Below are 21138 nucleotides of genomic sequence, written 5' to 3'. Positions count from 1 at the left end.
GGGTCCAGCAGAGAGCTACCAGGATGATGAGGGGACTGCTTGGTGAGGAGAGGCTGAGAGCCCTGGGGCTGTTCAGTCTGGAAAAGAGAAGACTGAGAGGGGATTTGATAAATGTCCATCAATAGCTGAGGGCTGGGGGTCAGGAGGCAGGGGCCAGGCTCTGCTCAGCTGCACCCTGGGATAGGCCAAGGAGCAATGGATGCAAGCTGCAGCACAGGAGGTTCCACCTCAACACAAGGGGGAACTTCTTTACCCTAAGGGTCCCAGAGCCCTGGAGCAGGCTGCCCAGAGAGGTTGTGGAGTCTCCTTCCCTGGAGCCTTTGCAGCCCTGTCTGGATGTGTTCCTGTGTGACCTGAGCTGCATTCTATGCTCCTGCTCTGGCAGGGGCTTAGACTCCATGATCTTTTTGGATCCCTTCCAACCCCTGACATCCTGTGATGACTTCCAGTGGTTCCTCCCTAACAGCCACCCAAGCCTACCTCAGCTCCTGCTGTGCAGCAGTGGTGTCCAAGGTATCTTCCAGTTCTGTTTTCAAAGCCTCCAGCTCTTCACTCAGGTCTCTCTTCTGCTTCTCTGCCTTGTTGCGTGACGCCTTCTCAGACTCCAGATCCTCCTGGAGCTCTGCAATCTGAGCCTGCAGCTCTCTGATCACTTTCAGGGCATTGTTCTTCTGCACTGCTTCATCATCCCCTCTGTTGGGCAGAGGCACAGCAGTGAGCCAGTGGGGGAGATTGCTGCAGAGCTGCTCTCACAGCAGACTACCATTAAGTTATGGGACTGACATCTTAACCTTAGCACTAGAACCAAAACAGACCTCCTAGACCTCCCTGGATAGGAAAGCACCACTGTGATGGTGAGGAGCAGGGTGCCTCAGCTGCTGCAGGGTGCCTCAACAGTCTGTTGAAGCTTTCCAGCTCACACCCAAGCAGCCCCAAAATGCACCACCTGTAGGCTTTTCCCTGCCTGCAGTCAGACATCAGGACTCAAGAGACACACAAAGCCTTTAGCTGGTATCAAAAAGCAACCACACAGATCTTGATGACCTCCATCCCACCTACTCTAAGCATTTCCCTCTCTGGGTGTTGAACTGTGTAGGTCTCCAAAAGCTCCCTGAGCCCCAGCTCTGCTGCTCCCTGGGGACACTTCAGCGTTTGCAGGTGTGCAGAGATGCTGAGAAACAGTCTGTGGCTTCCTCTGCCACCTCCACACCCAGCACAGGAGTGCAGAGGTGCTCTAACACACAGACCAGCTGCCCTCTGCTTTAAGCACCCCCAGCTGGGAGGTGTCTGCAGTCAGCTGACACTGCCTGGGCCAGCAGGTTTGTACCACCCCTGCCCAGCCGTGTGCCCAGCCGTGCGCCCCGCCGTGCGCCCCGCCGTGCTCTGACCTGGCCAGGGCAGCCTGCAGCTCCTCTTCTTTCTTGGCCAGCTGGATCTTCAGCTCCTCAATCTGGGCCTGCAGCTCAGCTATTTGGTCCTGCAGATCTGTTGTCTCCCCATCAAGTTTCCTTTTAGCTTTCTCAAGCTCCTGGCGAGTCTTCTCCTCCTTTTTCAAGCGCTCTGGGGAAGCAAACATTGCAGTTACTGTTCCACCCCCTGGTCCTCTGAGGGAGGACCTCACTGCTCTCTCCCTGCAGCAGGCTGGAGAGAACTGGGGCTGGGCTCTTCTTGCACAGTGATAGGACAAGAAATCAGAATTGCCAGGGCTGGAAGGGACCTCAAGGCTCAGCCAGTCCCAACCCCCCTGCCATGGCCAGGGACACCTCACACTGCAGCAGGTTGCTCACAGCCACCTCCAGCCTGGCTGCAAACACCTCCAGGCAGAAGGCTTCCACCACCTCCCTGGGCAGCCTGTGCCAGGCTCTCACCACCCTCCTGGGGAACAACTTCTTCCTCACATCCATGGCCTCCAGTAGCTCCAGGGGAGGTTTAGGTTGGAGATTAGGAGAAATTTCTTTACTGCAAGAGGGGTCAGGGGTTGGCAGAGGCTGCCCAGGGAGGTGGTGGAGTCCCCAGGTCTGGAGGTGTTCAGGAAACCTGTGGCCATGGCACCTGAGGATGTGGTTTAAATAAATGTTTGTAAATATCTGAGGTATCAGGAGGCAGGGGCCAGGCTCTGCTCATCCCTGCTCATCTGCTCTGCCCTGGGATAGGAAAAGGAGCAAGGGATAGAAACTCCAGCCCAGGAGGCTCCACCTCAACAGCAGAAAGAATTTCTTCCCTGTGAGGGTCCCAGAGCCCTGGAGCAGGCTGCCCAGAGAGGTTGTGGAGTCTCCTTCTCTGGAGCCTTTCCAGCCCTGTCTGGATGTGTTCCTGTGTGACCTGTGCTGGATTCTATGCTCCTGCTCTGGCAGGGGGTTTGGACTCAAAGATCTCTTTGGGTCCCTTCCAACCCTGACATCCCGTGGGGCTGTGACGGTTGAGTGGCCATGGTGGTGTTGGGTTGCTGGTTGGACTGGATGATCTCAGAGGGCTTTTCCAACCTCAACTATTCCATCAGAAGGTTCATGAGGTGCCAAGAAGGGGTGAGGGGGAAGGTTTAATTTATATTGTGTCAGTTCTTTGTCCAGCCTGCAGCTAGAAGGCTGCCTGGGAATGAAATGGCCAAGCAGAACTGCATGGATTAGATAAAGTCCTAAAATACAGGCAATGAATGGGGGGAGGGAAGGGGGGAGAGTGAAATAAACACCAGAAACACCCTCACTGTGATGTAAAATAAGGATCTAACAGAAGGGCAGGTGGAGCTGCCCAGCCAGATAATCATACAATGGCCTAGGTTGGAAGGGACCTCAGAGCTCATCTCCTCCAAGCCCCTGCCATGGGCAGGGACCCCTCCCACCAGCCCAGCTTGCTCAAGGCCTCATCCAGCGTGGCCTTCAACACCCCCAGGGAGGAGGCAGCCACAGCCACTTTGGACAGCCTGTTCCAGAGTCTCACCACCCTTGTGCTGAACAACTTCTTCCTCAGCTCCAGTCTAACCCTGCTCTGCCTCAGCTTCAGACCATTCCCCTTGGCCTGGCTCTAGACACCCTCAGCAGAAGTCTCTCTGCAGCCTTCCTGCAGGATCCCTTCAGATATTGGAAGGTAGCTCTGAGGTGCCCCCAGAGTCCCCTCTTCCCCAGGCTGCACCCCCCCAGCTCCCTCAGGCTGGCCTCACAGCAGAGGTGCTGCAGCCCTTGGATCACCCTTGTGGCCTCCTCTGGACTCACTCCAGCAGCTCCAGGTCCCTCTTGTGAGGGGACACCTGACATCAAACTCAAAACTTAAGCTCAGCCATAGACTGGAAGCAATGATGGCTGGGCTCCCAAAGCTCTACTGGAAAAGAGCACAGCTTAGATAACACTTGGAGAGGGCACTGCTGCAAGGAGCTGTGCCACTCACTCACATCCCACCCCTGTTCAGCCACCCTCTGCAGCCCTGACAGCTCCAGGAATTGATCTGTGTAGCCAAGAGACTCCTGTCCTAAGGTACTCCTTGGACCTGACCACCTCTCCTCTGAAGAAAGACTGAGCCCTGGGGCTGTTCAGTCTGGAGAAGAGAAGGCTGAGAGGGATCTGATCAATGTCTATCAATGGCTGAGGGCTGGGGGTCAGGGTGAAGGTCCCAGGCTCTTTGTGGTGGTGCCCAGTGATAGGAGCAGCAGGTAGAAGCTGGAGCACAGGAGGTTCTTCCTCAACATGAGCAGACACCTCTTTGGTGTGAGGGTGCTGGAGGCCTGGAGCAGGCTGCCCACAGAGGCTGTGGAGTCTCCTCCTCTGGAGAGCTTCCAAGCCCAGCTGGATGTGTTCCTGTGTGACCTACCCTGGGTGATCCTGCTCCGGCAGGGGGCTTGGTCTTGATGATCTCCAGAGGTCCCTTCCAAGCCCTGCCACTCTGTGGCTGTTACCAGGGCTGGAGCACTCAACCCCAGGCAGCTGATCTGCTGCCTTGGCAGCTGGCTGCTGAGCAGGTCTAGCACACACTGAGATCACAGCAAGGGCTGCTTGGCACAGCATCAGCACCAACAGAGATGACTAGACTTGTTCAGTCCTCTGTGGGGCCTCAGTGCAGAGATCTCCCCAGCACAAGGAGGATATGGAACTGCTGGAGAGAGTTCAGAGCAGAGCCACAAAGATGATCCAAGGGGTGGAGCAGCTCTGCTGTGAGCACAGGCTGAGGGGGCTGGGGGTGCTCAGCCTGGGGAAGAGAAGGCTCCAAAGGGACCTTAGAGCTGCCTTCAAGTACCTGAGAAGAACTCCCAGGAAGGCTGCAGAGGGACTTTTCCTAAGGGTGTCCAGAGCCAGGCCAAGGGGAATGGTTTGGAGCTGAGGCAGAGCAGGGTCAGACTGGAGCTGAGGAAGAAGCTCTTCAGTACAAGGGTGGTGAGACACTGGCACAGGCTGCCCAGGGAGGCTGTGGCTGCCTCCTCCCTAGGGGTGTTGGAGGCCAGGTTGGCTGAGGCCTTGAGCAGCCAAGTCCAACTGAGAGGAGTCCTTGCCCATGGCAGGGGGGTTGGACTAAATGATCTCTAAGGAGCCTTCCAACCCAAACTGTTCTATGGTTTTATGATTTCTCTCACCCCTTCCTAAGCCTGCTGCTGGATATCATCTTCTGCACAGGTAGAGAGGCATCTTCAAGAGCCACCTCTGGGAGCCACCCAAGGTTATTTGGCATCTTCCAGACAGAACCAGGGAGTCACTTTGGTTGAAAGAGGCCTTTAGGATCATCAGGGCCAACCTTCAGCCCAGCACTGCCAGGCTCCCACTAACCCTTCAGCACCACAGCTGAGGAGGAGAAGCTTTTCTAGATGGTTCCTCACTCAAAACCCAGCCCTTGTGCCTCTGCCTGCACCTCACATTCCTGGTGAGTGCCAGTCAGCACGGGGGCAGAAGGCCCAGTTTTGTAATTGGGGAAGTTCACAGCCCTCCTGCTCAAGCCTCAGTGCCTGGCAGTGCCAGGACCCTAGCAGGGAGACTTTAATGGCTTCTTGAATCCTCTCCAAGAGTAAACATCCTTTTGCTGTGCTTCAGCAGCCAGGAGCCTGCAGGCCTTGTACCTAACTTCAAACTTCCCTTTCTAAGGCCATCAGCCTTGCAGCAGCCCCATAAGCAAACCCATCTGTCAAGTGCCTTCAGGAGCACCAGGCCTGATTTAACCACACAACTGCTCCAGCATCACTTTCCAGTGAGTAAAGCTCACTTCTGCCTGTTTTAAGGCCTCTGAAGATGATTCTGAAAGAAAAGGACCATCAATTACCTCCTCTCCCTGTCAGACTCACAGAACTGTTTTGGTTGGAAGAGACCTAACAGCATAGTATCATGGTATCACAGTATCAGTCAGGGTTGGAAGGGACCACAAGAATCATCTAGTTCCAACCCCCCTGCCATGGGCAGGGACACCCCACGCTAGATCAGGCTGGCCAGAGCCTCATCCAGCCTGGGCTGAAACACCTCCAGGGACAGGGCCTCAACCACCTCCCTGGACAACCCATTCCAGGGCTTCACCACTCTCATGGGGAAGAACTTCCTTCTCACCTCCAGCTTGAATCTCCCCACCTCCAGCTTCATTCCATTCCCCCTAGTCCTATCACTACCTGAGATCCTGAGAAGTCCTTCCCCAGCCTTCCTGTAGCCCCCTTCAGATACTGGAAGGCCACAATGAGGTCACCTCAGAGCCTTCTCTTCTCCAGACTGAACAGCCCCAACTCCTTCAGTCTGTTCTCATAGGAGAGGTGCTCCAGCCCTCTGCTCATCCTCCTGGCCCTGCTCTGGACACCTTCCAGCACCCCCAGATCCCTCTTGGAACAGGGGCTCCAGAACTGGACACAGTACTCCAGGTGGGGTCTCAGCAGGGCTGAGCAGAGGGGGAGGATCACCTCCCTTGCCCTGCTGGCCACACTTCTCCTGATGCAGCCCAGGATCTCATTGGCTTTCTGGGCTGCAAGTGCACACTGAGAGCTCCTGTTGAGCTTCTCCTCCCCCAGCACCCCCAAGGCTCTCTCCTCAGGGCTGCTTTCCAGCCAGTCACTGCCAAAGAATCAAGTCCAGCTGTTACCCCAGCCCTGCCAGGGCACCACCAGCCCACGGCCCTCAGCACCACATCTGCACAGCTCTGAAACCCCTCCAGGGATGGAGACTCCACCACTGCCCTGGGCAGCCTGGGCCAGGCCCTGACAACCCTTTGGGGGAAGAAATTGTTCCTCATGTCCAGCCTCAGCTCCATGGCTTATCAATCCCTCCAGAGATGGGGACTCCACCACTGCACTGGGGAGTCTGTTAGGTCAATACCTTCCCATACAGAGATTAAACTTTGGTGTTCTTCCATAAGCACAGCAGCAAGACAGCTATGGAATTGCCCAGAGAAGGGCCACAAAGCTGGGAAAGGGTCTGGAGAACAGGGCTGGGGAGGAGCAGCTGAGGGAGCTGGGGGGATTTAGTCTGGAGCAGAGGAGGCTGAGGGAGACCTCATTGCTCTCTGCAGCTCCCTGAGAGGAGGCTGGAGCCAGGGGCGGGGGTTGGGCTTTGCTCCCTAGTCTCAGGTGATAGAAGGAGAGGAACTGGCCTGAAATTGTGCCAGAGGAGGTTGAGGTTGGAGAGGAGGAGAAATGCCTTTGCTGCAGGAGTGGTCAGGGATCGGCAGAGGCTGCCCAGGGAGGTGGTGGAGTCCCCAGCCCTGGGGGTGTTGGGTTGATGGCTGGACTTGATAACCCCAGAGGGCTTTTCCAACCCAAACTATTCTATGATTCTATACCAGGGCCACACAGAGGAAGTGGCAAAAAACTCCTGCCAGATGAGGGCAGTTAGGGCAAATTTTGCCCTGGCAGTTCCTTCACATTGCACAAGGACTATCTACAGCCACAGGCAATTTAAAGCCCTTGAAATGAAGCAAGGTGACAGACAGGGGCAGTGCAGCTGGTGACAACACAGGCAGGAATGAAGAGCCAAAGAGGTGGAACCATCTTAGAGCCACAAAGCATTAAGCAAAACAATTTAGATTTGCTTACTCAAGCAATATTGGGAGCCTAAGGCCTGCCTGCAAACACTCCCCCAGGCAGGGGTTGCTCCAAGGTGCTGGTGCAGGGCACCTTCCCAGGACAGATGTGTGATCCTGACCCCAAGGGGACTGGCTGGGTACCTCCTGGCCCCAAGGGACTGGCTGGGTGCCCCTAGCCCCAAGGGAATGACTGGCTGCCCCCGGCCCCAAGGGACTGGCTGCCCCTGGCCCCAAGGGACTAGCTGGCTGCCCCTGGCCCCAAGGGACTGGCTGGCTGCCCCTAGCCCCAAGGGGACTGGCTGCCCCCGGTCCCAGGGGACTGGCTGGCTGCCCCTGGCCCCGAGGGACTGGCTGCCCCTGGTCCCAGGGGACTGGCTGGCTGCCCCTGGCCCCGAGGGACTGGCTGCCCCTGGCCCCAAGGGGACTGGCTGCCCCTGGCCCCAAGATACTGGCTGCCCCCGGCCCCAAGGGGACTGGCTGCCCCCGGCCCCAAGGGACTGGCTGCCTCTGGCCCCAAGATACTGGCTGCCCCCGGCCCCAAGGGGACTGGCTGCCCCTAGCCCCAAGGGACTGGCTGCCTCTGGCCCCAAGGGACTGGCTGCCCCCGGCCCCAAGGGGACTGGCTGCCCCTGGCCCCAAGGGGACTGGCTGCCCCTGGCCCCAAGGGACTGGCTGCCCCTGGCCCCAAGGGGACTGGCTGCCCCTGGCCCCAAGATACTGGCTGCCCCTGGCCCCGAGGGACTGGCTGCCCCTGGCCCCAAGGGACTGGCTGCCTCTGGCCCCAAGGGGACTGGCTGCCCCTAGCCCCAAGGGACTGGCTGCCCCTAGCCCCAAGGGACTGGCTGTCCCCGGCCCCAAGGGACTGGCTGCCCCCGGCCCCAAGGGACTGGCTGCCCCCGGCCCCAAGGGGACTGGCTGCCCCCGGCCCCAAGGGACTGGCTGCCTCTGGCCCCAAGGGGACTGGCTGCCCCTGGCCCCAAGGGGACTGGCTGCCTCTGGCCCCAAGGGGACTGGCTGCCCCTGGCCCCAAGGGGACTGGCTGCCCCCGGCCCCAAGGGACTGGCTGCCCCTGGCCCCAAGGGGACTGGCTGCCCCCGGCCCCAAGGGGACTGGCTGCCCCTGGCCCCAAGGGACTGGCTGCCCCTGGCCCCAAGGGGACTGGCTGCCCCTGGCCCCAAGGGGACTGGCTGCCCCTGGCCCCAAGGGGACTGGCTGCCCCTGGCCCCAAGGGGACTGGCTGCCCCTGGCCCCAGGGGACTGACTGCCCCCGGCCCCAGGGGACTGGCTGCCCCTGGCCCCAGGGGACTGACTGCCCCCGGCCCCAGGGGACTGGCTGCCCCTGGCCCCAAGGGACTCGGTGCAGCAGCAGAGCCTGCAGTGTGTCTGCAAATGAAGTGGATTCTCAGCAATGGACCCTAAGAAGCTAAGCAGGAGACAGACTGAGCAGGCAGAAGGAACAAGGCTGTTCTTCAAGGTGTGGATAAATTAAGAGCTGTTGAGGCATGGACACAGAGGTTACACTTTGGAGCAGGTCCCATTCCATTCCAGCAGTGTCCAAGCTGGGGATAGGTAAATGTGGTAAGAAAGATTGGGTTGGGTTGGAAGGGACCTTAAAGACCATCCAGTTCCAGCCCTTCTGCCATGGGCAGGGACACCTCCCACCAGCCCAGGCTGATCAAGGCCTTATCCAGCCTGGCTTTGAACACTTCCAAGGGTTGGAGCCTCCACAGCCTCCCTGGGCAGCCTGTGCCAGTGTCTCCCCACCCTCACTGGAAAGAGTTTCTTCCTCATCTGCAGTCTCAATCTCCCCTCTCCCAGCTCAAAGCCATTGTCCCTCATCCTGTCACTCCCAGCCCTTGTCAGGACAGCTTCCCAGCTCTCCTGTAGCCCTCTTCAGGTACTGGAAGGCTGCTCCAAGGTCTCCCTGCAGCCTTCTCTTCTCCAGGCTGAAGAACCCCAACTCTCAACCTGTCCCCACAGGAGAGCTGCTCCAGCCCTGGGACCATCTTTGTGGCCTCCTGAGGACAAAGCTTCCAAGAAGAACCAACCTTCCAAATCAGTGATCATCATTTCCTGCTTGTTCTTGAGCTTGGCCAAGTTTTTGGCCTTCTCTTCTTCTTCAGCCAGCTGAGAAGTGCATTCAGCAATCCGATCCTCCATCAGCTTCTTCTCCTGGGTGGGGGAAAGAAGAACAGCTTCAGGACCACCATCTGCCAAGAAGTCAACAGAGGCAATCCAGAGAGCTCACAGGTCTGAGTGCCTGACCTGGCAGGATTAAGGCCCAGTTGGGATACTACAGGAACAGTTATCTGTTTTCCAAGAAACTGAATTTACCACCTGGGAGGCCTGGCTGGAGGACAGCATCTGCTGCACCCCTCTGGAAATGCTGGCAGAGAGCAAGGGGAGCCAGAGAATCATAGAATGGGCTGGGCTGGAAGGGACCTCCAGAGCTCATCCAGTCCAACCCCCCTGCAGTCAGCAGATCAGGCTGTTCAGAGCCCTGTCAAGCCTGACTTTGAATTCATCTCCAAGCACAGGGCCTCAGCCACCTCCCTGGGCAACCTGTGCCAGTGTTCCACCACCCTCAAGGTGCAGAACTTGATGCTAACATCCAATCTCAATCTGCTCTGCTCCAATTTCAAGCCCTTGTCCCTCATCCTGTCACTCCCAGCCCTTGGCAAAAGTCCCTCACCAGCACTCCTGTAGCACTTTTCAGGTCCTGGAAGGCTGCTGTAAGGTCTGCCTGGAGCCTTCTCTTCTCCAGGCTGAACAGCCCCAGCTGTCCCAGCCTGGCCCCACAGCAGAGGTTCTCCAGCCCTGATTATGTATTCTCATGGCCTCCTCTGGACCCACTCCTTTAACTCCAGGTTCTTCCTGTATTGGGGTCCCCAGAGCTGGCCCCAGCCCTGCAGGTGAGGTCTTCCTAGAGCAGAGCAGAGGGGCAGGATCCCTCTCTCCAGCTCTGGCCACACTGCTTTGGATGCAGCCCAGGCTGCCCTTGGCCTCCTGTGCTGCCAGTGCCCATTGCTGGCTCTTGTCCAGCTTCTCTCCCACCAGCACCCCCAAGTCCTTCCCTGCAGGGCTGCTCTCAGTCTCATCACACCCTAAGCCTGGACTTCTGTCAAGGATTGCCTCAACCCAGGTACAGGGCCCTTGCACTTGACCTTATTGAACCTCATGAGATTCTCCTTGCTCACCCCTCCAGCCTGTCCAGGTCTCTCTGGACAGCTCTGGATCCTGCTCTTCAGACTTAGCAACCATGAGTAACACCTTCCAGCTCTTAGATTGGGCAGACTGGAAAGCTTGCAGGGGAAATACTTCCCTTTTGAAGGCCTAAAGAATCTCTCAAGGTCTCAGCTTCTACCTGTCCAAACCCCACAAGCCTTCAGGCACAAACTTCACTGATAAATAGAGCAGCCACCAGCTCTTGGGAGCTATCCCTTGGCACTGCCATGACCTCTGTGCACGACCTCCACCAAGAACACTGGTCTCACCTTCAAGAATTTGGAATTTTGGTCCTCCAGCAGTAGGATTTCTTCCTCCATCTTCTTGATCTTGGCTTCTGCTGTCACCTTTTCAAGCTGCAGCTTCTGCCGAGCTCCCTCCTCCTCATCGAGCTGCTCCTCTAGGTCCTGGGGAGAAAGGCAACTGCCCCTCAGCACCTTGCAGCTCAGCCACCCTGCTGCACTGGTCACTGGGGGACACAGATGTGTGCTTTTGAAGAGCCACCTGCCCTAACCAACACTCCAAGTCCCTTTGCTCTGCTGCAGTCACTGGTAGGGTCACTGTTAAGGAAACTCAAGGCCATGTGACACAGGTGGAACCTTTTATGCTCTGGATTCACACAGTCACAGAAACATTCAGGTTGGAAGAGACCCTCAGGATCACCAAGTCCAACCCAGAACCCTGCTCTGCAAGGGTCACCCCTAAATCACAGCCCCAAGCACCACATCCAAACCACCTTGAAACACCTCCAGGCATGGGGACTCCACCACCTCCCTGGGCAGCACATTCCAGCCCCTGACCACTCTTGCTGGGAAAAAATGTTTCCTGCTGTCCAGTCTAAACCTCCCCAGTGGCAGATTGAGGCCATTCCCTCTTGTTCTGGCACTAATTGCTCTCTACAACTCCCTGAAGGGAGGTTGTAGCCAGGTGGGGGTTGCTCTGTTCTCCCACACAACCAGCACCAGAACAAGAGGACACAGTCTCAAGCTGTGCCAGGGGAGGTTTAGGCTGGAGGGGAGGAGAAAGTTCTTCCCAGAAAGAGTAATTTGCCCTTGGGATGTGCTGCCCAGGGAGGTGGTGGAGTCACCATCCCTGGAGGTGTTCAAGAGGGATTTGGATGTGGCACTTGGAGCCATGGAGGTGTTGGGTGACAGGTTGGACTTGATGACCTTTGAGGTCTTTTCCAACCTTATTGATTCTATGATTCTAATTACCTGTGAGAAGAGACCAGCAGCAGCCTCTCCACAGCCTCCTTTCAGGTAGCTGTAGACAGCCAGGAGGTCTCCCCTCAGCCTCCTCTGTTTCACACTAACCATCCCCAGCTCCTTCAGTTGCTCCTCATCAGATTTATTCTCCAGGCCCTTCCCAGCTTCCTTGCCCTGCTCTGCCCTGGCTCCAGCACCTCCACATCTCTCTGGTACTGAGGTGCCCAAAACTGGGCACAATAGACAAGGTGTGGCCTCTCCAGAGCTGAGTAGAGAGCTCTGGCTGAGGCGTGCTGCCTAGGAAGCAGACACTCAGAGTCCTTCACCTTCCTCATTCTACACTAAAAAATAACAAATTCTACTTGGTGACAACCAAATCAGACCAGGCTTTAGGACAAGGACTTCCCAGCACCTAACAGGGCACCTGGGAAACGTGCCAGAGACACCACAGGGCCCCCCTCCTGACATCAGTGTGAATCTCAGCTCAGGGTCACAGCTGAAACCCTTCAGATCCTGCCACAAAGAGCTGGATGTGCCCAGAGGAGCAGTACCACAGCATGCCAGCTTGGGAGGGACCCCAAGGATCACAGGATGTCAGGGGTTGGAAGGCACCCAAAGAGATCTGCAAGTCCAACACCCCCCTGCCAGAGCAGGATCCAGCTCAGGTCACACAGAACACATCCAGACAGGGCTGGAAAGCCTTCAGAGAAGGAGACTCCACAACCTCTCTGGGCAGCCTGCTCCAGGGCTCTGGGACCCTCACAGGGAAGAAGTTCCCCCTTGTGTTTAGGTGGAGCCTCCTGTGCTGCAGGATCATCTGGTTCAGCTCTTCAGGTAACAGAAGAGTTGAAGGGAGCTGGCCAGGACCTTGTCAAGCTGCCCAGTGCAGGGGAACCCTCCACTTCCCCTGGGAGAGGATCCCAGTGTGCTTCTCTTCATGGACACTTCCAAAAGGCATCAGGGGCTGGGAGACTTGGGTTTTCTTTCCCCCTCAAGCACCTTGGATACTTCAAAAGGTGAAGCTCTCAGCTATTCCCTCTTGCCTATCACTCAAAAGGGAGCACCTAAACCATCAGCTTTGCCCAAAACCACCCCAGAGCCTGGCAGCTGGGAAGGGATGAAGCTGGTTTCGTTCAGGAGTCAAAGGAGAGCTGTTTCTCATGATTCTGGCTGGGTTTCTGCCCCAAAGGAACACTTCTGACAAGTGACACCCTCCCAGCAGTCTTTGTCTCTAGGAGACAGCAGGGGAGCCCCAAGGAGTAGTTCCCAGTTTCTCCCCACTCTCCACATTCCCTGCAAGCACAGCAGCTCCCAGGGCATTGTGACTTCTCTTTCTCCCCCCACACTCAAGTGCCTGCAGGGCACAAGAGGCTGAATGCACTGAACAGAGGAAGGGACAAACATCCCACCTGATTTTATTCCACACATGCTGCTAAGGAGATTTTATTCCACACATGCTGCTAAGGAGCTCAATTCCTCCATACTGTGGAGATCAGACTCACAGAATGGGATGGGTTGGAAGAGATCTCAGAGATCAGACACTTTCAACCCCCTGCCCTGGGCAGGAACACCTCCCACCAGCCCAGGCTGCTCAGGGCCTCATCCAACCTGGTGTGGAACACCTCCAGGGAGGAGGCATCCACAGCCTCCCTGGGCAGCCTGTGCCAGAGTCTCCCCACCCTCACTCTCAACAATTTCTTCCTCCTCCCCAGTCTCAACCTCTCCTCACCCATCTCAAAGCCACTGCCCCTCATCCTCTCCCTAGTCCAGGTTGAGATGCTGAGGGAGCTTCCCCCCCTTCACTGTCCTGTTGCATGCTTCTCCCTTTCCAGCACCCAGAACCATACCTGGATGTGACCCTGCATTTTCTTTTTCTCATTTTGCAGTATCTGGTTTCTTTCCTCCTCCTCCTCAACCCTGGACTCCAAGTCATGAAGGATTTCTTCCAGCTCCTGTTTCTTGGCAGCCAAGCGAGCCCTCATCTCCTCAGCTTCTGCAAAGAGCTCTGTCTCGGCCTGCAGCTGCTCAGCAAGGATGTTCTTCTCTTCCAGGAGCTGCAAGCACACACAAAAGGCAGGAAAGCAGTAGAAAGAGTATTTCCAAGTCCCTTAGGAGAGATTGCACACAGGACAACTGCAGAGTGACTTAAAGGCTAAGCTCAGCTCCAATTCCTACCCAAAGCCAAAGTCTTTGAGCAGAGGCATGTACCACAAATCCAGAAGGTAGAACCATGGAATCATTAGGGCTGGGAAAGTCCAACCATGCTCCAGCTCTTCTCTCTTGGTAGCAAGGCTGCTGCTAAGCCATAGAATCAGTCAGGGTTGGAAGGGACCACAAGGATCATCTAGTTCCAACCCCCCTGCCATGGGCAGGGACACCCCACACTAGATCAGGCTGCCCAGAGCCTCATCCAGCCTCCAGGGACGGTGCCCCAACCACCTCCCTGGACAACCCATTCCAGGGCTTCACCACTCTCATGGGGAAGAACTTCCTCCTCCCCTCCAGCCTGAATCTCCCCATCTCCAGCTTCATCCCATTCCCCCTAGTCCTATCACTCCCTGAGATCCTGAGCAGTCCCTCCCCAGCCTTCTTGTAGCCCCCTTCAGATCCTGGAAGGCCACAATGAGGTCACCTCAGAGCCTTCTCTTCTGCAGACTGAACAGCCCCAACTCCTTCAGTCTGTCCTCACAGGAGAGGTGCTCCAGCCCTCTGATCATCCTCGTGGCCCTTCTCTGGACACCTTCCAGCACCTCCACATCCCTCTTGCAATAGGGGCTCCAGAACTGGAGGCAGTACTCCAGGTGGGGTCTCACCAGAGCTGAGCAGAGGGGGAGGATCACCTCCCTTGCCCTGCTGGCCACACTTCTCCTGCTGCAGCCCAGGATCTGATTGGCTTTGTGGGCTGCAAGTGCACACTGAGAGCTCCTGTTGAGCTTCTCCTTCCCCAGCACCCCCAAGTCTCTCTCCTCAGGGCTGCTTTCCAGCCAGTCCCTGCCCAGCCTGGATTTGTGTCTGGGATTGCCCTGACCCAGCTGCAGGACCCTGCACTTGCTCTTGTTGAACCTCCTGAGGTTGGCTTGTGCCCACCTCTCCAGCCTGTCCAGGTCCCTCTGGATGGCCTCCCTTCCCTCCAGCTGTCTGCTGCACCACACAGAAGGTGCCAGGGGCTGCACTTTGGCCACAACAACCCCAGGCAGTGCCACAGGCTGGGGTCAGAGTGGCTGAGAGCAGCCAGGCAGAGAGGGACCTGGGGGTGCTGGTGGACAGCAGCTGAACAGGAGCCAGCAGTGTGCCCAGGGGGCCAAGAAGGCCAAGGGCATCCTGGCTTGCATCAGGAACAGTGTGGCCAGCAGGAGCAGGGAGGTCATTGAGCCCTGTGCTCAGCACTGGTTAGGCCACACCTTGAGTCCTGTGTCCAGTTCTGGGCTCCTCAGGTTAGGAAAGATGTTGAGCTGCTGGAAGGTGTCCAGAGAAGGGCAAGAAAGCTGGGGAGGGGTCTGGAGCACAGCCCTGTGAGGAGAGGCTGAGGGAGCTGGGGTTGCTTAGCCTGGAGACGAGGAGGCCTTCTTGCTCTCTCCAGCTCCCTGAAGGGAGGTTGTAGCCAGGTGGGGGTTGGTCTCTTCTGCCAAGCACCCAGCACCAGAACAAGAGGACACAGTCTGAAGCTGTGCCAGGGGAGGTTGAGGCTGGAGGTGAGGAGAAAGTTCTTCCCTGAAAGAGAGATTGGCCCTTGGAATGTGCTGCCCAGGAGTGGTGGAGTCCCCATCCCTGGAGGTGTTTAAGAGGAGAGTGGATATGGCACTTGGAGCCATAGTTTAATAGCCATGAGGTGTTGGGTGCCAGGTTGAGCTTGATGGCCTCTGAAGCCTTTTCCAACCTTACTGATTCTAAGATTCTCTACTTCCCCTCCTCAGGAAGCTGCAGGGAACAATGAGGTTGCTCCTCAGCCTCTTCTCCAAGCCAAGACAAACCCAGCAGCCTTAGGCACTCCTCATGGGACAGACCTGCCAGCCCTGTGACCATCAGGCACTGATGCTTTGCCCTTCCAGCTCTCCAGCTCCAGCCCATCTCAAAACACCCTCAGTGATGAACACAGGCCTGTCTTTGCTGAGCCCTTCAGCTCCTCTGAGCTCATACCAATGGCACTTATCACCTTTATCCTGCCTTCAACAACATGTGCCCACCAACAGAAGCATCCTACCCTGAAAACAGCAAACAGCACTGCTTCTGAAGTTCCCCTGGAAAGGCTGGAAAACACTTTGGTGTTCACAGAATTGTTTGGGCTGGCAAAGCCCTCTGAGATCACCCAGTCCAGCCAGCAACCCAGCCCCACCATGGCCACCAAACCTTGGCCCCAAGTGCCATGGCCTCAGGGTTCTGGAACCCCTGCAGGGCTGGGGACTCCACCACCTCCCTGGGCAGCCTCTGCCAATCCCTGACCACTTCTGCAGCAAAGAAATCGTTCCTCATCTCCAACCTAAGCCTGCCCTTTTCCTGGAGGAGTGGCTCATGCCACATCTTCCTCTCCCAGGTTTCAGCTGAGTGGGAAAGGAGTTGGTTTGCCTGATTCTCAGTGCTGTAGCTCCCAGCTGTCCCCCCAGCACAGCTCCCTCCCATGGGATCTACTGCTAGTCACACTCAGGACAGCAAAAGCAGCTCCTGGGCACAAACCTGTTGGTGCTTCCTTTCCATCTCCTCAAGCTCTGCCTCCACTTTTGTCTGTTTTTCTTTCACCTTCATGAGCTCCTCGTCCTTGGCTTGCAGCTCTTCCTCCTGACGAGTGACCTGCAGAAGGGGCTTCACCTGCAAAGATTGCAGATGGACATGTCAGAAGCTGCTTCCACCTACTCACAGGAGCCAAAAGAGAAGACCACAGCACAGGAGGAACCTTGGTGAAGACTCTCCACCACTGCCAGTGCCTCAGCTTCAGGTAGGCGGCGCAGTTCCTCTGCAGGATCTTCAGGGCGCTCAGCTGCTGCTGCTTCTTGGCAAAGGCTCTGAGGAGGAGAAGAGAGCAAAACAATTCCATGCTCAGCACAGCTGATCATCTGCCCATGCTTTGTTCTGCTGCTAGGTGCCTGGCAGAAGAGACCAACCCCCACCTGGCTACAACCTCCCTGCAGGGAGCTGGAGAGAGCAAGAAGGTCTCCCCTGAGCCTCCTCTTCTCCAGGCTAAGCAATCCCAGCTCCCTCAGCCTCTCCTCACAGGGCTGTGCTCCAGACCCCTCCCCAGCTTTCTTGCCCTTCTCTGGACACCTTCCAGCAGCTCAACATCTTTCCTAACCTGAGGAGCCCAGAACTGGACACAGGACTCAAGGTGTGGCCTAACCAGTGCAGTGTACAGGGGCAGAATGACCTCCCTGCTCCTGCTGGCCACACTGTTCCTGATGCAGGCCAGGATGCCATTGGCCCTCCTGGCTGCCTGGGCACACTGCAGGCTCATGTTCAGCTGTTGTCAACCAGCACCCCCAGGTCCCTCTCTGCCTGGCTGCTCTCAGCCACTCTGACCCCAGCCTGTAGCACTGCCTGGGGTTGCTGTGGCCAATGTGCAGAACCTGGCACTTGGATGTGTTCAATCTCCTGCCCTTGGACTCTGCCCATCTGCCCAGCCTGTCCAGGTCCCTCTGCAGAGCCTCTCTACCCTCCAGCAGATCAACTCCTGCCCCCAGCTTGGTGACATCTGCAAAGTTACTGCTGATGGACTCAATGCCCTCATCCAGATCATCAATGAAGATGTTAAAGAGCACAGGGCCCAGCACTGATCCCTGGGGCACACCACTGGTGCCTGGCTGCCAGCTGGCTGTGGCACCATTCACCACCACTCTCTGGGCTCAGCCTCCAGCCAGCTCCTAACCCAGCTCAGAGTGCTGCTGTCCAAGCCAGGGGCTGACAGCTTGGCCAGGAGCTTGCTGGTGAAGGGGCAGCACTGGAGCTGGAATCCCCTCTTTCAAAACAAGAGCTACAAATGTTGCTTCTTCCTCCTCTTACAGACTGGTTTCTTACAAAGACAAAAGTCAGGACTCTGAACTGTCCTTCAATTTCATCCCAACAGCTTTCCAAGTACTTCCAAGAGGCTCCAGTGGAGCAGGAGGGGAGGCTTGGCTTCTGTGCAGCCAGCAGCTCTGTTGGTGTCAAAGAGCTGCAGGTGTGGCTCAGGTGAGGTTAAGGGCAGGAGATAGGCAAGGAATGAAGGGGTGAATTCTAAGGGTGAATTCACCCAACACCCTGGATGCCACCACAGACTATCAGGCAGCTCACTTCAACCTCCTGAAGAGAACATTTCCATATAATCATGGAAGTGTTTGCTTGGAAAAGGCCTCTAAGACCACCCAGTGCAACCAGCAACCCAGCACCACCAGGGCCACCAAACCCCGGCCCCAGGTGCCATGGCCACAGGGTTCTGGAACACCTCCAGGGCTGGGGACTCCACCACCTCCCTGGGCAGCCTCTGCCAATCCCTGACCACTCCTGCAGCAAAGACATTTTTCCTCCTCTCCAACCTAACTCTCTCCCCTGGCACAATTTCAGGCCATTTCCTCTTCTTCTATCACCTGAGACTAGGGAGAAGAGACCAACCCTCACCTCCCTGCAGCCTCCTCTCAGGGAGCTGCAGATGCTCCAACTCCAAGAGCAGGCAGGGCCCACATACACACCCCAGTGGCAGGCAGGGCACACACACACACACCCAGGAGCAGGCAGGGCACCCACACCCCCACCCCCAGGAGCAGGCAGGGCACACATACTTCCTGGCCAGGTAGCCTCTGCAGACAGCCTGGAAGAAGATGATGATGTCGGTGATCTTCAGGTCTCGCTCTTCCTCTAAGTGTGCCAAGACTCCAGCCCGGAAGAAGATCTTGCTCTGCCCAATTCTGTATAAGTTGGGGTCCAGCTCTAAGGCTCTGATCTGAATGGAGAGCAAGCAGATTGGTTTTCCATCAGGAGGAGGCCAGCTGCAGCCTGTCAGCGTGAGCAGGGCTGAGGGCTGACACTCACCATCCGCTCGCAGGCTTGCTTCCCGTCCATGAAGCCTTTGGGGATGGCATTGGGGGTCAGGATCTCGTACCTTCAAGGACAGGAAAACAAAGCCTTCACACCCAGCCACCAGCTCCAGCACCCATGCAGCTGCAGCCACCAAAAGCTGGGCTAAGGGACCTCTCCACGAGGTGTGTGGAGCAGAATCCCAGCAGGGCGAAGGTTGGACCTCTGGAGATGACTGACTCCAACTCCCTGCTGAAACAGGGCACCCACAGCAGCTTGCCCAGGAGCACAATGGGCAGACTTGGAATCTCTCCAGAGAAGGAGACTCCACAGCCTCCCTGGGCAGCCTGCTCCAGTCCCCTTGCAATGCCTTCCCCTTCCCTACTGTCCTTAGAGTAAACTCATAGCATTTAACTGCTTCGAGCTTGAGCCACTCCAAGACCTCAGCCAGGGCTGTAGATTTTGTTCCATGTGGGACAGGGGAGAGTTTGGGGTGTCCTGAATTCTTTCACAAGGGACTTTGATCAAAGGTGAAGAGGCTGTTCCTGCTGTTACCTCTGCCTGAACTCCTGGAAGACAATCCTGTTTGGAAACCCTTGTCGACAAATCCTTATGCCTTCCAAAACCCCATTGCAGCGCAGCTGATCCAGAACCAGATGTGGGTCCAGCTTCCCAGCCTGCAGAAACACAACCACTGAGCTCACCTGCAGCCACCAGCAACTGCAGGGGAATTGGCCCAGGCTAATCTCTGCAAAGAGAGCTGTCTAAGTAAGGGAACATGCAAGAAATACTGAGGGAATCACCGACACAGGTAGGAAGGGAGCTCTGGAGATCACCCAGTCCAAGCCCCTGCCAAAGCAGGGCACCCACAGCAGCTTGCCCAGGAGCACAGTGCCCAGCTGGGCTTGCAAGCTCTCCACACCAGGAGACTCCACAACCTCTCTGGGCAGCCTGCTCCAGGCCTCCAGCACCCTCACAACAAACAACTTTCTCCTCCTGCTCAGATGGAACCTCCTGGCTTCCAGTCTGTGCCCACTGCCCCTTGTGCTGTCCCTGGGCACCACTCAGCAGAGTCTGGCCCCAGCCTCTTGCCTCCCCACAGCTCCTTTAGCTCTTGCTGAGCATTGCTCAGCTCCCCTCTGGGGCTGCTCTTCTGCAGGCTCTCAGCCCCAGGGCTCTCAGCCTTTCACAGAATCACAGAATTGTTATGGTTGGAAGGGACCTCAAGGATCATCCAGTTCCAACCCCCCTGCCATGGGCAGGGAACCCTCACACTAGATCAGGTTCCTCACAGAGCTGCCCCAGGCCCCTCAGCATCTTTGCAGCCTCCATTGGACTCCCTCCAGTAGTTCCCTGTCTTGAAATGGGGAGCCCAGAACTAGGCTGCAGCTGTGACCTCACTGGGGCAGAGTGCTGGGGGGTAGAGAGCCTCCCCTGCCCTGCTGACCACACTTCTTGATGCACCCCAGCAGGCCCTTGGCTTTCTGGCCCGCGGGGCCACGCTGCTCGGGGACTTGCTGCCTGCCAGCACGAAAGCTTTGTGGGACCTGGCTGCTGATTTCCCCAGAACACAAAGACAGGCAGGGTGCAGGGACTCCCCTGAGGGGAAAGGAGGAGAGGAGGGCTGTGGCACCTACCCTCTTCTCGTGGTTGGGGATGATGCAGCGCACGAAGTTGGGGTTGGTGTTGCGCAGCGTGGCCATCAGCTTGGTGAGAGACTCCTTGTAGAGCTGCCCCACGGTCCTGAACATGCCCTTCTTGGTCTTGTAGGCAGAGCCAAAGGCTGTCTCTGTGATGCCAGTCACCTGGTCCAGACCCACGATGCGATCCACTGGGAAGGGCAGGAGGGAAGAGTGAGGCGGGCCTGGGGGCAGGCGGGCCGAGGGGCGGGCGGCAGCAGCGGGGCAGCGGCAGAAGCTCGGCAGCACAGGGGGCAGGAGGTGCCGCCAGGGGAGGCAGTCAGCAGGGGCACGCTGTGCACAAGCAGTGGGACCAACAGCCACAGACTCAGACAGCAGGAGAGTGTAGCTTTGGGAGGGACAAAACTACAATGCCCAGCTCCTGACTTGCAGCTCTACATGACCGGTGAAGCCGTCTGCCTCAAGGCAGCTTCTCAGCGAGAAAGCTGCTTGGGAACCAGCAACTGCCTGAGCTCCTGGGATGGAAAACACTCCTAGGCTGAAGGCCTGGTGCTACACAGCTGCATCTGGCTGCTTTAAATGCAGCACAGCATGGCAGGGCTTGGAAAGCACCTCTGGAGATCATCCAGTCCAACCCCCCTGCCGGAGCAGGATCACCCAGGGCAGGTCACACAGGAACACATCCAGCTGGGCTTGGAAGCTCTCCTCACAAGGAGACTCCACAACCTCTCTGGGCAGCCTGCTCCAGGCCTCCAGCACCCTCACACCAAAGAGGTGTCTGCTCATTTGGGGAAGAACCTCCTGTGCTCCAGCTTGTACCTGCTGCTCCTTGTGCTATCACTGGGCACCACACAAAGAGCCTGGGACCTTCACCCTGACCCCCAGCCCTCAGCTACTGATAGGCATTGATCAGATCCCTCTCAGCCTTCTCTTCTCCAGACTAAACAGCCCCAGAGCTCTCAATCTTTCTTCATAGCAGAGATGTTCAAGTCCCCCAGACATCCTGGCAGCTCTCCACTGGACTCTCTCCAGCAGGCCTCTGTCTCTCTTGAACTGGGGAGCCCCAAACTGGACACAACAGTACAGGTGTGGCCTCACTAGGGTAGAGAGGAAGGAGA

The 21138-nt window shown here is 57.1% G+C and overlaps 1 protein-coding gene across 1 annotated transcript in view; it reads right to left on the bottom strand.

The window, feature by feature from the left end:
- Positions 1 to 21138, bottom strand: part of MYH10 (myosin heavy chain 10) — a 60279-nt gene that overhangs the window by 22356 nt on the left and 16785 nt on the right. Inside the window, exons 8-18 of the mRNA XM_068151615.1 lie at positions 20018 to 20211; positions 18936 to 19057; positions 18396 to 18465; positions 18146 to 18306; positions 16291 to 16399; positions 16074 to 16205; positions 13250 to 13456; positions 10467 to 10604; positions 9021 to 9144; positions 1389 to 1560; positions 481 to 693 (exon numbers count right to left, since the gene is read on the bottom strand). Coding sequence (XP_068007716.1) covers positions 481 to 693; positions 1389 to 1560; positions 9021 to 9144; positions 10467 to 10604; positions 13250 to 13456; positions 16074 to 16205; positions 16291 to 16399; positions 18146 to 18306; positions 18396 to 18465; positions 18936 to 19057; positions 20018 to 20211 — 1642 coding nt within the window. The remainder of the gene's footprint in view (positions 1 to 480; positions 694 to 1388; positions 1561 to 9020; positions 9145 to 10466; positions 10605 to 13249; positions 13457 to 16073; positions 16206 to 16290; positions 16400 to 18145; positions 18307 to 18395; positions 18466 to 18935; positions 19058 to 20017; positions 20212 to 21138) is intronic.

This window comes from Melanerpes formicivorus, unplaced genomic scaffold, assembly GCF_026170545.1.
Source record: "Melanerpes formicivorus ecotype bairdi unplaced genomic scaffold, bMelFor1.0.p_v2 SCAF_21, whole genome shotgun sequence".
NCBI classification, from domain to species: Eukaryota; Metazoa; Chordata; class Aves; order Piciformes; family Picidae; genus Melanerpes; species Melanerpes formicivorus.
This window is presented reverse-complemented; position numbering and strand designations above follow the sequence as displayed.